This window comes from Lupinus angustifolius, chromosome LG16, assembly GCF_001865875.1.
Source record: "Lupinus angustifolius cultivar Tanjil chromosome LG16, LupAngTanjil_v1.0, whole genome shotgun sequence".
Lineage (NCBI taxonomy): Eukaryota > Viridiplantae > Streptophyta > Magnoliopsida > Fabales > Fabaceae > Lupinus > Lupinus angustifolius.
In genome coordinates, this window is record NC_032024.1 from 9731722 (window position 1) to 9748154 (window position 16433).

Here is a 16433-nt window from a genome sequence, read left to right on the forward strand (position 1 = left end):
AATCTGTTAGTTATTTTTACCCCAAAATTTGATATCATATATAGTTCTCTTTATATCTCACATGCTTTATATTTTTTGTATTTGTATATATGTTCGCCTAAAGTAAATGGAAACAAAACATTGAACATTTATTGGTTTTCATAAATCATTTTTGTCCTTTTGTTTATTTTAGATTTTATATAATTGCACATATTTGTGATCTCAAATATTGTTCATGACTATGTGGTATTATGTACCAAACAATTTTTCCTAGGTAATTTCTTGGTCTCCTGCATATCTATAAATTAGTTACTAGAAAATTCCAATATCACTTTTGTGAAATAATTACATGTCCTATCCTATGATTCTACAAATAAATTATTTTAGTTATTTAGTAAATAACTTTTAATATTTTATTATCTTAGTTTTGAAAATGATGTTAATATAATGGAAAATTTGCTACCTTTCTACTTGAGAATCAGACGTATAGGAGGAAAATATTTCATGGAATGTTTGATTGGAACTCCAAATAATTATGTTCACTCTTGGGCCTATCAATTTTCAATATGTAAACTTAATGTATTATCTAGAATTAAGTTAGAAGGAGAGTAATAAAACAATATATTATCTAGAATTTAATTAGTTTAGTTTTATTTGAATATACACATAATTCATATTTATCTTTAGTTCGTTGTTCTTTTTTCTCCCAAAAAAAATATAAAACTTGATGTAGCATATGACTTAGTCATTACTACATATAATTATTTACACAATTTTTATATCATTACAATTATATGTATTTTATTCAAATATTACATGTTATTTATTACTTTTATTTAATTTTTTAGGAAATTGATCTACTAAAATATTAGTATAAAAAATATTATTTAGATCATGATTATCTTATTAATTATTATTATTTTTGGTTAGATAATATACTATCTTGAAGGTCAAGCACTATGGAGATGACAATACACATTGTAGACTCCACAAATACATCACAACAGCTACCAAGGGTAACATCAGCTCAATACAATAGGCCTAACCTAGATTTTCTAGAAGATACAAGTACTATCTCTCCCTTGCTTTCACTTATCTTAGGAATGTTAAATATGAACTTTCTCCCTCTAATAATTTTTTAAGTTGATTTTTACCATGCATTTTATTTTTAAGTATTTATTCTCTCCAATTTTAGTTGATGTTGATTTTCGTTCCCCATCATTAGTTTGGGATGGAAAGTGCTAATGTGGAATGAGTAAATATTAAAAACATGATTAAAATCATCACTGATTTTATTCTATATGTTTTCCTTTTCAAGTATTTATTCGGTCTACTTAGCATTTCTCAACCAAGTTAATAGTGATGACAAAAATTAAAATCATCTCAAATGAAGAGACTAGATACTTTAAAACAAACTACAGGACTAAGATTAATGTGATTCATAAATATAGGGACAAAATTAATCATATTTAAGAACAAAATTTACTATTTTAAAGAATGAAGCATCACTAGTTTAGAAAGCCGTTATATACGGATTAAAATGGACACTCAACATGGTTACAAAACCAATGTTGAAACATGTGACATTATAAACTTGGAAGTTTCGGCGTCAATAATGAATTTTACCTAAAGTTAAAACTTAAAATTAGACATTAATTATAGATTTTATCCAAAGTTGAAACTTAAAATTTATCATCAAATATAGATTTTACTAGAAGTTTAAACTTAAAATTGGACACTAGTTATAGATTTTAATCAATGTTCTTAACCCACTTTCTGACATATGGTTCAAAACTATAACTAATGTAGAATGTTCACTTGCAACATCAATTAAGGTCACACATATGTTGAAAGTTATTGAGTTGTGTTTTAAAAGCATTAGTTACAATAATGTTGAAATGTCATATCAAATACATTAATTTCACCTCTTTCGGTATTATATTTAGATCAAATATTTTCTATTCAAAGTCAATATTAAAATTACATATAAACATTTTTATATCAATTGCTAGATAAACTACATTGCTCATACTACACATCAAAAACTACAATATTTATGGTATACACAAACTACATTATTCATGCTATATACATGATTGTTAATACTACATCCATAATCCTATATCCTTCGATCATTCTTGCCACATAGCAAATATATTGTCAACATATGAGACCTCTAACCTTTCCGTTCATGTGAAAATGGTAGTAGGTATTGATAAGGGAGATTCTTGATGAACAAGAAACAAGAAAGAATGAGAAAATGTTATTGAATTGAATTGAATTTCAAAGTTACATTGAATCATCTATATAAAGGGAAGAAAATACTAACTACCCTATCCAAATTAACTAACCGACTAACAAAAGCTCAACTATTTTAACATTCTCCCGCAAGCTGGAATGTATCAAGCATTCCAAGCTTGAAATAATTGTGTTGAATATGATGATATACTCTAATACCTCCTTTTGCTGGTGAGCGAATCTTCATCTCCCAGTCTTGAAATCTGAACGTGAAGCAATACTGACGCTTAACCACCATTTGGCAGAAGCAAATTCATCCGATGCTTAACCATCTATTTGACAGAAGCAAACCAATCATAACAGATGAAAGAGAGAAAAGAGATGAACCTTAATCTTGATCCTTATATGTTGCTTCAATGAGAGAAAAAAAATTACACACTATAATTTTGTTTGTTGAATGAGAGAGAAAGGTAAAGAAACTAGAGTAATAAAGAAATGAGAAGTAATTGAGGATAATAGATGAAAGAATGTGATATAGCTTCCTTAATTTGATGATCGGCCACTGTGCATGGTTGGACACACATTGTTGCATGGTATTCTTGTTTCTTGATGTTGTTCTTGGTCTTCCCTATCTTCTTCAAGTTGTTGGACTTCCCATTCTTGACAAATATAACAAGTTCTTGCAGTAGCATCATATTGCTTTGATCATACTAAACAACATAACTATTATTCCGAGTCATAGAACCAAAGAACGTGTAGAGAAGATATCTTGGCCAGGGGAGATATCTTGTATCATCATCTTTAGTGTCGTCCATTCAGAAACAAATTACAATTGCAAAGAACCAATCTTTCCAGAAGCACGATCAATCTACATTGTAGCATTGCTAGTGGATGCAAATGATGGAACATTCTTTGGACTTTCATTTGGAAGTTGACCATTATTTCCACTCGAAGAGACTGGAGATGAAAAGAAGCAACTGGAAGAACGTAAGGAAAAGTTTGAAGGTCTCTACAAGGTGATAAAGGGTGTACTTGGTGATAAGGTTGAATCTTGGAATTGAAGAATGATAAGCGGAATCAATCAATTAAAGAGAAATAATTAGCTTTGATACCATGTTAAAATGGTAGTATGCGTGGATAAGAGAAATTCTTGATGAACAAGAAACAAGAAAGAATGAGAAAATGTTATTGAATTGAATTGAATTCCAAAATTACATTGAATCATCTATATAAAGAGAAGAAAACACTAACTATCCTAACCAAATTAACTAACCGACTAACAAAAACTCAACTATTTTAACAGTTCACAAATTATTCTCTTCATCATGCATGTATATCTTCTTAGACAAAAAACATAATATCGTCATGTCTGGATAAATATCAAACATTACATAATCTATAGTATGACAAAACTTATAATACGAATTTAAACCTAATTTATAATATGACTTTAAACATAACTTATAAATATGACTAATTAACATATTCAGAACTATGCTTACACTATGGTTAACTAGTAAGGTTCTCCCACAAACCTACCTGATGATCATTACGAATGACATGTACATCCTCAACTTGATTTTCCTCATTGAAAATAGACACTCTTGTTGAGAATGGAGTATCATAAATATCAGGAGTCAAATTTTAATTTTCCTTATTACCTTTACACATATTTCTTTCCTAGAGAACCATACACCATATTTTCCTGCGTTATATTCTCTCTGTCATTAAATATATAATTACGTTAAAATATATGTTGCCCAAATATTAATTTAAAATCATAAATTTATAAAACTAGGTGGTGGTTGTGGTGTTGGCAGTACTATCTGATCCTCCTAATTTCTATCTCAACTCCAGCATGAGATAGAAAATACATTAGGTAAAAAAGATGGGATAAAACAATAGGATAATCCTATCTTATATCCCACTCGATCACCAAAATTTGATTTACAAGATAGGAAATACTACCGTATCGTGTTTTTCTTATATTGGACACCAAATAAACCAACATATAATGTCTAGGTGAGTTGAGAGAACAATTTATAATTTCAACCTCAACAGTTACATCATGCCGGTACTCATAATATTATTGGATTTGTTTTATTCTTAATTTTTATGGCTATTCATGTAGCATAATTGTGAGACCAAATATGGAGTTGTAATGTTGAATTATTATTCTATCCCAATATCACGATTATTCAACACCAACGGAGCGATAGGATGTTGGCCCATCACTAAGTAAATAAGATCTTATTAATGTGGTTATCGATCATAAATGGATGGCCGACCTAATTATGAGAAAGGACAGCAATGACAAGATGACCTAGTTAGCAACTACAAAGCCACAAAACCATACTACAAGATTGAGCGCGCTGCCTGAACAACATAAAAGCATGCTACATTACTGAACACAATGTTTGAGTATTATGGGCTATTCCTTATTACTAGAGAGGAAAATGCCTATTGTGTGGCTACAATATTCTGAACAAAGACAAGGTTAGGCAACTTCCCACGACAAAAGCATTGTGCCAGGTCTGAGTATGAATGCATCAGTACAGGTTATCCAATTGGTATCATATGACTGTTAGTCTAGATACCAAATTTGAGTTGGGGAAGTTCGATAGAACTGATATTTTAAATTATGGAAAAGACAAATTAAGGATGGTTTGGCTCAACAATGTCTATCGAAGGTTGTGCATTGTAACACCGTGAAATTTCGATATATATTTTATTAATTATTTATTATAACAAAAAATAAATTTATAAATTAATCAGTAATGATTTAGGCTAAACCGTAGTTGGGTGTTAGTCTTGTTTTGTGAACTCCTACTTTGTGGTAAATTTTCGTAATTTTATGTGACGGAAATTTTTGAGCTGCTGTCTGGCCCAAATTCACCCGAATTCGGCCCAGTAACGTGTTTTTGAGTTCCGTAGCTCGGAATCGAATTCTGATTATGCCTTGGCTTCAAAATATTGTTTCGAGTCAAGATAGACATCAAGTTTTTCCATGACGCATTTCTAAATATTTTTCACTCTGAATTTTGTGTTTCAAAATTCTAACCGTAAACCAAAGTTGGAAGATTTTTAATGTCCAGCCGAGTATTAGCCGACAATACTCAAGCATAGTTTAATCGTGAAGGTTTCACCGAATAGGTCACTTCACTTTCATGAGTGAAACTTGCTTGGCAAGCAAGCAAAAATACTCATCTCTTACACAAAACTCCTTAAACTCTTCATCTACCCATTACACCATTACTCTTTGAAAACCTTTGGTTTGTCCTTCTCAAATCTGATTCATTGCCTTAAAAGAGCCCCTCTCACTTGGAAAACCCTTGACATTTCATTCTTCCTCTTTTTCATTCGGATTTTCACAAGAACTCCAAGGTAAGTTCTTATTTCTTTGTTCTTCATCTCGTAGAAATCTAACCGTTAGTTGTTTACGAGATTTTAGTATGATGTTTATACGCATGTTACGAACGTTTTCAACCGTCAAAATTTTCTAATAATCTTCCTAACTCTTGTTATACTCAAGAACTCAAAAAATGGGGTTTCATGAACTTAGAAAATCGTTGTCTTGAAACCATGAAATCTTGTTGTTCATGGGCATGTTTTAGTGTTTAAAAATATGCATATTGTTGATTTTGATGAAAGAAGATGATTAGGAAATCAAGGTTATCTTGATTTAAAATGTCATTTTGAGCATGAGATCAACCCTAGTAAAGATGGTGTAGAAATGATCATGAATACGATAGGAATTGTGAACGAGACTTTCGAGGATAAAGGATGGTTCAAGAATATAAATCTTGGACCGGATGGATGAAAGTCTCGGATGTTCTTAAAATAGATTAAGTGCAAATCACTGATTGATTTTCGTGTTTAGTTTCGAGGCATTTGAAGTCGGAAAACCTACTCATTCACGTAAAGGAGATCAATTGCACTACAACCCTAGGTGAGAGAGAATACATCGTGATATAGTGGTGTCCGAATATGACACTCGAATCTCCCGACTACCTTAAAAGATGGGAGTTATATTTATTTTTGTTAGAAACCCGTACTTAACCAAATGACTGTGTGCCTGGATTAAGTACATATGATTTATTAAGCTGTATGCTCTAGGATAGATTAAAATATCAAGTATTGTGGTAGTTATCCATGAAGGAACGCCACTCGATAAACTAAAACGCGTAGGGATTGAAAACAACTGATATTTTCGACCTGGTGGACCAAAAGGGCGAGGAAGTAGTCCAGGCTACTAGAGACCCCTCTCGCTTAAGTGAGTGGTTCTCGCCTGGGCGAGGGCTAGACAATGTGTTTCGACTGTTCTGGGCAATTTTGGTCGCCCGTGCAACAGTATCTCGCTCGGGCGAGATCTAAGGGTGATTTTGACTAGTTTTTGGTGGATTTTTTGCTTGGGCGAGAGCCAGACAGAGAGTTGAGTCTGTTTTGATGCAATCGTCGTTTAAGTGACAGTCTTTCGCTGGGGCGAGAAACGTTCAATATTTTGATTGCTTTTGATTGTTGATTACTTAGATAATAACCCTAACTTGGGTGATAAGTATATTTAATAATTAGGAGAGATCGTGGCTTGAACAAGGAGTCTGATGCCCAAATCAAAAAAACTTATACAATTACCTTTGTTCTTGCGCCTTATTCGAGCAAGGATTCATAAGATGACGGTGATTCGTCGGCAAAGTCTTTAGGGCAAGTCTAGGTGAGACGAGTCCCTTGTATTTCTGCATGAGGTATTCTGTTGGATTGGAAAGCTCTCACAGTGTAAACTACACGATCTTTGACAACCCCTTTTTGCAATTAGGATCAATGAGAGGGATGCCCGAAAAGTGTTTGATACGACACCATCCTGAAATGGAAAGTTCTTCGGAACAGATCGATCATATATCCGTGTGAGGAATAATTTTTGGTGCGTTCAAATCGACTTATTTTGGGATCTGTACTCTTGGTTATTTCCGAATAGTTTATTGAGAAGATATTGGTGTAAGGATGGATGAAATGAGCATAACATTCATACATTGTGATCGTGGATATTGATCCTCATGATCAGAGTTATAACATCATTCATCATTGTGCATTTATGTATGAGATATATATTGTGTATATTACGCGTGCCTGTCTGGATGTGATATTCTGTGTAATTCCATGTTGTCAATGAATAATATTCATTAGATGTCTTACTCCCTTTTCTTTGTACTTGTCTTCGGTTCGCGTTCTCGTTCAGATGGACCGTATTGCAAGGATTCGAAGCTACTGATTCTCAATGTCCCAAGAGGGGACATGGAGCAGTAATGGACACTGATACACCTATGCAGGCCCTTGTGCCTTAGAGCTGGAGATGGTTTGTGATGGCTCTACGATGCGCTTCCCTTCACATCATGCAAACTTGGAGGCTTCTTTCACCTTACCTGCTCGGAGATTCGCACCTATTGCACCATCCATTCGGTCTGTTATTCCTCACGGACCCACTATTGCGAGACCATCTACTAGGAGATGGAGTTGGGACGACGTGCTCAAATCCCACCGGGGAGGAGAGTTGCTCGACGGACGTTGTCCGATCTTCAAGCAGATGCGAGAACAGGATGTAGGTTGCTTGGTGCGTCCAATGACCCGGAAGAGGAGATGGAAGCTGAAGAGGAGGAGCTGGAAGCCGAATAGGAGGATTGTGTAGAGTTAGTCTGTATAGAAGACTCCATTGAGGTGGTAGACCTCTCCTCCGATTCTGAGACAGAGGAGGACCTCATCGAGTGTCCTAGTGCACCGCTAACACTAGAGCTAGTCATTAACAGCCATTTCCATTACTATTTTGCTTTTGAAGAGGGTATATGTGTAGGGTACTTTTAATGTGTTGATTTCTATTGTATATGTTTTCAGTTGGGACAGAGATTGTATTTCCGCCTTTGGTTTTGTATAAATATTTCCGTAATTTTCAATAAAGTATTATTCCATGATATATTAAGTGGCTTTTGGTTACCATTAGGTAATGATTTTTTTTTTTCCGTTATTTAAGTTACTTAACGTGATGTCCAAAATATGAATCAAATGTAAATGGAAGAGTTTTACATTAAAAAAAAGTATATTACCCAATTTTGGGCAATATTGTTGGAGAAATTTTCGGGGCATTACATGCATGACAATAAAGAAAATGATATTGATTAAGTACATTGGAGAGCTTTAATGGATAAGTCTACGACCAAGAACAATATTATTTTGTCTATCAGATGAAGTGGTATATCATATCATGGATTCAACGTCGCCAACATAGATATGAGGGATATTAGATATATTAGAGAAATAATTCATGTCCAAGAACTTGTAGAAACTTGTAACAACATTTCAACAATTTTAATTAAGTAATCAATGACTTGGAGAAACTTGATGTGAAGGTTGATGATGGTGAGAGGATACTAATTTTATTGTGCCCTTTGCCCAATTCCTACGAACACTCGGCGAAAACATCGACATAGGGGAAAAACTCAATCAAACTGGATGAGATCAAGATTGCAATTCCATCTTTTGGAAAATCAATTCAAGTTTTCCCTAGATAAATGTTGAAAGCGTTAAAGAGAAGAAATAAATGTCAAAGGTTCCATATGGCAGTGCAATGAGTTATTCGGTATATGCTATGGTTTTCACTAGACCAGACTTACACATGCAATTAGTCAAGTAAGTACATGTCAAAATCGGGGAAGCAACATTGGCAATAAATCAAGTGAATTTTCAGATATTAGAAGGGACTACATGTCTCATTACCATGTTTGACATTAATAAAGTAGGCCTTTGGTTGTTGATTATGTTGATTCAAACTATGCATGAAACTAGGATGATAGAAGGTCCACAATATGACTTACCTTAACCCTTGCAGACGGATCAATTATGTGAAAATTATTAGTTAAACCTATTTTTGCTATGTCCACAACTGAAATAGTATACATTGTAGCTGTTAAAACTTCTAAGGAAGTCATATGTCTTATGGGGTTGATAAATGAGTGAGACATTAAGAAATGTAGAGTTTCATTGCATTGTGATAACTAGAGTGTTATCTTCTTGTCAAGGAACAAAATGTATCATGCTAGAACTAAGCATATTAATGTGAGATTTCATAAGATCAAATAATTGGTGGCTTGTGGCCATATAATATTGCAAAAGGTTCACACTTCAGAAAATACATATAATATGTTAATACAAATAGACAAATTAGATATAAAATAACTAGCAGTGTCGCAAACAAGTAAAGAGTTAGGAGTTTCATATCCACAAGGTCTTATTAGATTATAATCTTTCAACTAACAATTATTTCAACTAAAGAGTTAGGAGTGTCGCAAACAAGTAAAGAGTTAGGAGTTTCATATCCACAAGGTCTTATTAGATTATAATCTTTCAACTAACAATTATCATAACAGTTATCTTTCATATAGTTTGTTTGGTTTGATGACACTATAATAAAATCGAGATTATAATACGTTGATAAAAATGCATCGAGATTGAACTTTTTACTTACTGTCAATATACACATGATTGATTAACACAAATTTACTTAGTAATGATTTTTCCACATAAATGACTTTAAGATTACTAAAGCTCTATGTCTAGCAACTTATACAATAAAGCTCTATGTCTAGCAACTTTATAACAACATTAAGATTTATGACCCATATAATATATCTCTTTATCTAGTAGTCTATGCAAACGAGGTTGAGTTAAATACAACACCTCAATTATATTAGCCGTCAATGTCTTGGTCTATACTAATAGCTTATTAAAATAGCTCTATGTCTAGTAACTAGATTAACAAAACTAATAATTATGAACCGTTAAATATACATCTATGTCTAGTAGTCTATATTAACAAGTTTGAGAGTTCTGAAATTATACAATTAGTTATATGTCGAGAAAATATATCAATTGTTGAGTTATATAATTCAGAATTATGCATGGATTTCTCTAAGCATTTTATTCACAATTCATGCAATAAGATTACCAAACTTAAAGCAAGCATTAAGCACATATAAAATTCAAAAGAATCAAAGCATCATGAATTAATATAAATTGAATCAATGTGTATACATGAAGCTCATATGACATTGAGTCCAAACAAAGACAAACTTATAAACTCATGTTCACACAATGTAAGTAAGATAGAGATAAAACATAATTCATCGAATGGTAGAACCATTCACAAATGAGCATAGATTGACTCCTCTAGTAATCACACTTAGTTTCCACAACCTAAGTGAGTTAACTCTCTTAAAACCTATAAAAGAAGTATTACAATGCAATAGTATCAAGTGTGTGTCCAATAGGTCGAGCTGAACCTCTATAAATAGTGTCTGCATGATGGCACCTGTGCTCAGTGCATCGCCTATGCATTGAGTGGAACTCTTCAACTAGCCATGTTTGACCTTTCAGCGCACCAGCCTGCGTTGGGAGCAACAATTGTGCTGAGCACACCTCCCTCTTGCACTAAGCACAGACAGGTGTGTTAGGCGTATAAGTTACAGAGGCTAGTTGTTTTAATTTTTGGTTGCATGGGTCTTCCTTCGCTGAGTGTGGCTTGAGCGTTGATCCGCTTAGCGTGATCCTTGCTCTGAGTCTTATTGAAATTTGTCAAGATACTTGGTTTTTTCAATCATTCCTCGGGATTAAGCCTGCAAGACATTTCAATGATGATATTTTGACCAATTAAGAAGCTTTTATCATGTACGAGCATAAAATCATTCATTTGAGTTGATTAAAGAGTTAAAATGTCACAAAATAGATGTATATTTTATGGTCATTTTGACATTTAATAGTTAACCAAGTCGATTACCCTAGACAAGTTCAGCCATTGTTTGGGCTGGTTGAACACTCAGTTATGCTAGACTATGATGCACTCTCAACCCAACTATATAAGATGGAGACTGATGATATTCACCAAAGTGAAGATTGTTGTAAAAATTGTTCATATTCCCGTCACTGAACCTTTTCTCCAAAAAACAATACTACAAGTTATGTTTTTGGCCTAATGTATATTGGTTAGGGGAAGACTATTTATTTAGGTGTTATGTAAATCTAATGGAACAAGAACAATGATAACAAACACAAATCTTTTTTCTCTAAGATATAGTGGTAGTTGTTAAATGCTCCCAAAAACGTTATGCACAAATTGGCTGATCATTGTTAACAAATTCATTGGTTATTCTCTCTTCTTCCTATTTTCTTTAATATTTGATTATCAGTGTCTTGCAACGGTCACAAGAGCCAATAATTTAGATAGAGGCCCACTAATATGCTTTGCTTCCTTTGCTATTAATGAGAAGTAGATATCTTGTCAAAAATATTTACTTCCACTAAAAAACATCATCAAATTTTAAATTAGGTGCCTATTTCATTGATAGCAAAGTGAGTGATACAAATTAGTGGGTAAAGATTATTAGTATATATATACATGACTTTGTACATTTCATTTTTTTATACTTGTCTTTTAGGGGGGAAATTTGTTTCAGGGGAAGCAATGGACAATTTCCTAAAACTATGTGTACCACTTCACAAGCTTGCACTAGAAGGCAATTGGCCAGCATCCAAGCATATATTAGATCAAGATCCAAGGCTGAGGAGAGCAGGAATAGCAAAAGGGTGGCCTACAGTGCTTCATATTGCAGCAGGTGCAAACCAATGCCAATTTGTGGAAGAGTTGCTGAAGTTAATGGATGAGGATCATGATTATAGTGACTTGATATTGCAAGATATGAGAGGCAACACTGCCTTTGCCTTCGCTGCTGCCGCGGGAAACATGCGAATCGTCGAGTTAATGCTGCAAAGAGAATCCAAGTTAGTAACAATCAGAGGAGGGGAAGGAGTTACCCCTCTTCAGTTTGCTGCTATGCAAGGAAGATGCATAATGGCGTGGTATCTATTCGACATTACCAAACATGAATTCCGAATTCAGGACTGGGATCTGTTGTTCTTTACATGTATCAACACTAGCAACTATGGTATGTTCTTATGGATGCACATCTTCTGTTTTAAGATGTGTACCACTCTATACCCTTTCATTTCATTGGTATAGGTAAATATGTTTTTCTAAATGAATAGAGGAGAGAGCGCACTTCGGGGACTGAACCCGGAAGCTCACAGTTCGTATCTTGTTGTTCTACCGACTGAGGTGACTCTTGATAACTATTGTATACATTAGTATTAATGGAGATATAGATCCTAAGAAGAGGGAGGGAGCATGAGTATCTAACTCTGTCCCTTCCACTTTTGTTATCAATTATATATCTTTCATTTAATCTTCACTTTGAATTTCTAGCTATGATTATGTGTGTGTGAATAACTATGCTACCACATTATCTTGCAGATTTGGCCTTAAAAATGGTAAGAGAAAGAGAAGAACTAGCTTTTGCACGTGATACTTCTGCTAACGGAGAGACAGGTTTGCATCTATTGGCCCAAAAGCCTTTGGAGTGTTGCTGTGAAATTCCTGATCTACATGAAACTCCCATCAGGATCAACCCCGGTAAGTCCTTATGCATTCACTATCTATTTGGAAAAGTAAAAAACAATCATGCTAAGTACTGTTTTAAATAGTGTTTGAAGCATTGTTTTAAATTGCTGCTTCGCGATTATGGTTATTGTGGCTGTTATGATGTGGTTTGTCACTGTTGTGTGTGAACTATTTTGCGATTAAATTTTATTTTTGAATTAGATGTGGTCCAATGCTGCATGATGCAACCCCAATGTTGTCCAATGTAGTTGCTTGGCAACTCGATGGGGCCACATTATTGTAATTTGGTATCACACTACAATTGTGATGTGATGTAGTTATGATAGCCATTACAATATCAATATTGTGGCCGCATCGCATAATGTTGTCTATAATTTGAATCAGTGGGTTGAGGTGACATTGTGTTTTCTTTAATTGTGGAAATTTACTGAAAATGTGATAGCCACAATTGCGACCGTGATGCCATTTAGGAAAACACTAATACTTAGATTGTTGTTCCACAATGTTATTGCACAGTGCAACTTAAAACACTAATGCTTAGATTGAATGTTCTATATATGCTTATCCAGCTAAAAAATCTGTTGTATTTTTTTTTGTAAGTATACATGTCTTTCATTGAAAGTAGCCAAATTCTGTGTTCCAGGCATGAAGCAACATGTAATCCTCCAACTGGTTAATTTTCTTTGGAAGACAATTCTCAGCAAGAAACACTCAAAGAAAGAGATAAGAGATATGATAAGTGAACCTTCTCAACTATTATTTGATGCTGCAGAAGTTGGTAATTTTGGATTCTTGTCTGAGCTTATAAGTGCTTATCCTAGCTTAATATGGGAAGTGGACAACAAAAATCGCAGTTTAATTCACATAGCTGTTCTGCATCGTCATGCTAGCATCTTCAATCTTATACATGAAATAGGGACTCAAAAGGATATTATAGTGACATATGAAGAAGATATTAAGAAGAATACGTTATTGCATTTGGCTGCAAAGTTAGCACCACCAAGTCAACTTCAATTAGTTTCTGGGGCAGCTTTCCAAATGAGCGTCGAGATATCATGGTTTGAGGTATGTCCTTAATTTCTTGGATTGGCATTTAACTTAAATATTTATGCACTAATGCAAAGATTTATATAAGAGAGTATATCATTAACTATTCATTTATATTTTACTTTCTTTTAAGAGTTAATAATAATTAAATATGATTAGTGGATGAATGTAATGATATTATATAAAACTTATACATTGTTGATACATATATTTTATTGTGTTTCCATTTACACAATCTTGCAATACACCTAATATGCCTCCGCATTCCAATCCCACATGTATATATTGGAAATTATTTCTTGCCATACACATGAATCACAGGGAATTACGAATATAAATTATGTTCACAATTGTTCTTACTTCATGTGACATTAGCTATAGTGAAAAAATTATTAATAATTAAATTTTTAACTTAAATCCATTTTCTTCAACCAATCATAAATGATGGTACATGTAGTGACACAAATTATGAGACAACAGATGTGTTTTGATCCTCTTCTATTATAGAAAAGATGATAGAATCAAACCTTAGTGATTTGGATATATATGGAGGAAACCGTTAAAAGTCCATGTGAGGAGAGTAAACCTTGTACATGTTAATCCAACTTCTAGAGAAAATGGAGGGGCGAAACCACAGACAAAATGGTTAGAAAATGTTTAGGTATTAATATTTTGTTGATGAAAATAATATATAATAAAGCATATGACAATTTTTTATTCGTATAGCGGACCCATCTAATAAGATTATGAGTTGGTTGTTAGAATGGAATTGTAATTATGATTCAAATTCTAATTCCACGTATTAATTTTGTATGCTATCCAAACATAGAATCATAATCCCAAGTCAATTCATTTTGTTGAAATTGGAATTACAAATCTAAAATATAGTTCCTATTTTGGAGGAAGACTCCTCTACATTAATGCAGAGGCAAGTTATACTTTGTAGTGTATTTTTAAGACCAAAGTTATAATTTCAATGAAAAGTAAAGGTCATAAATGTTATTGTCTATTGAGTTTTTAGTGTATTTCTCCCTAACTTATCTCTCCATTAATGGAGAGGAGTCTAACATCCTATTTTGCAGCCAAACATTGATTACAGGCTTACTCTAATAACCTAGAGATTTATTTCTTTATTATACATGTTTGAATTGTCTTTTCTAAATGAGGAATGCATTTTGAAAAGTGGAAGTAAAAAATTAAAATTACTAAGAGAAAATCAAGAAAAAATCAACAATTTCTTTATTATACATGTTTATATACACTTTATAGTAAAATATATGGTAGTATTACTCATGTTTTATTATAAGTCATTCAAAGATTTACAATGTTATTATATTTGTAGTTCTTCCAAAGACTTAAAGTGGTCAAGTCTGAATAAGATCATTTTCATTACCGGAGATAGAAGTTCTCTATTTTCTTTTAATTGTAAGGATAAAAGTATAATTTCATCATAAATATAAATGATACAAATGTTATTACACTTTATTTTTTCTTTGTTTTTTTTAAGAGTATTTATCTCACTATTACTAAATAGAAGTCTCACTAGTAAAGTCCTTCAACTTAATATTGATAAAAGTTTAGGATATCTAACATATTATCTTTGGAGGATTAAAGTAACAGTTTACTACTTAACTTCTAACAAATGAATAACTTGATCTAATAGGAGGTGAACAAGATAATGCCACCATCGTACAGAAGGATGAAAAACTCTGAAGCCCTAACTGCTAGTGAACTATTCACAAGGGAGCATGCAGAATTAAGGAGCAAAGGAGAGTCATGGATAAAAGGAACTGCTGAGTCTTGTATGCTTATTTCAACAGTCATTGCTACTGGTGTATTCTCTGCTGCAATTCAATTACCAGGTGGTAATGATAGTAATGGAAAGCCAAATTATTTACACAATCTATCATTCCTTATATTTGCAATATCTGATGCAACTGCATTCATTTCTTCAGCAACTTCAATATTAATCTTCTTATCTATTCACGTGTCTCGTTATGCTGAGTATGATTTTCACAAGTCATTGCCCTTGAAGTTAATATTTGGACTGATAATGCTATTCATCTCCATAAGCAGCATGATGGTGGCATTTAGTTGTATCTTTTTCATAACCTACTGTCATGGTTTGAAATGGGTTCCTAGTTTCATTTCAATATTTGCTTGTCTACCAATATGTCTGTTTATGTTTCTACAATTTTCACTGTGGTCAGATATCATTTACTCAACATACTATTGCAGGACTCTATTTAAGCCTGGTGTGAAAATGCTTTACGTATTAGAGAAGTAGAATCAATGTAATATAATGTTGGATCAATTCCTCATCAGTTGAAGTTGTAATATTTGGTTTGAGACTTGGTTTTTGATTTTATGTTTCCTGAACTTGTGAACATTTTGCTTGTAAGTAATGTGATTGTTGATTGTTGATTGTGTGTAATTCATGGGGTATGATATTATAAATCGCCTTTGATTGTTGATTTTACTATCTTCCTTTGTCAACATTGGGGCTTAATGTCTTTATTCTTTGGTTTGGTGGTGCTTTTGGCATGGGCTTTGCTAAGATCATAGAAATGTTAATTGGATATTATTCGAGAAAAAATGTATTGACTCATTTTATACATTGTTATTATATTACTCATCATTCATGTTTAATTATTATTGATTATTCAATAAAAGT

The 16433-nt window shown here is 33.1% G+C and overlaps 1 protein-coding gene across 1 annotated transcript; it reads left to right on the forward strand.

The window, feature by feature from the left end:
* LOC109328929 lies at window positions 930–16200 on the forward strand. Its single transcript, XM_019562573.1, has 5 exons — window positions 930–1047; window positions 11712–12200; window positions 12566–12724; window positions 13356–13777; window positions 15423–16200. The coding sequence occupies exons 1-5, from the start codon at window positions 939–941 to the stop codon at window positions 16044–16046; spliced, it is 1803 nt and encodes a 600-aa protein (XP_019418118.1). The 5' UTR covers window positions 930–938; the 3' UTR covers window positions 16047–16200.

What these genes read in the sequence shown, in the direction of transcription:
- LOC109328929 (XM_019562573.1), top strand. Translation starts at nt 939, where the DNA reads ATGGAGATGACAATACACATTGTAGACTCCACAAATACATCACAACAG. An exon ending in TCCCATCAGGATCAACCCCG is followed by an intron (nt 12,725 to 13,355) that starts GTAAGTCCTTAT and finishes TCTGTGTTCCAG; the next exon opens with GCATGAAGCAACATGTAATC. An exon ending in TCGAGATATCATGGTTTGAG is followed by an intron (nt 13,778 to 15,422) that starts GTATGTCCTTAA and finishes TTGATCTAATAG; the next exon opens with GAGGTGAACAAGATAATGCC.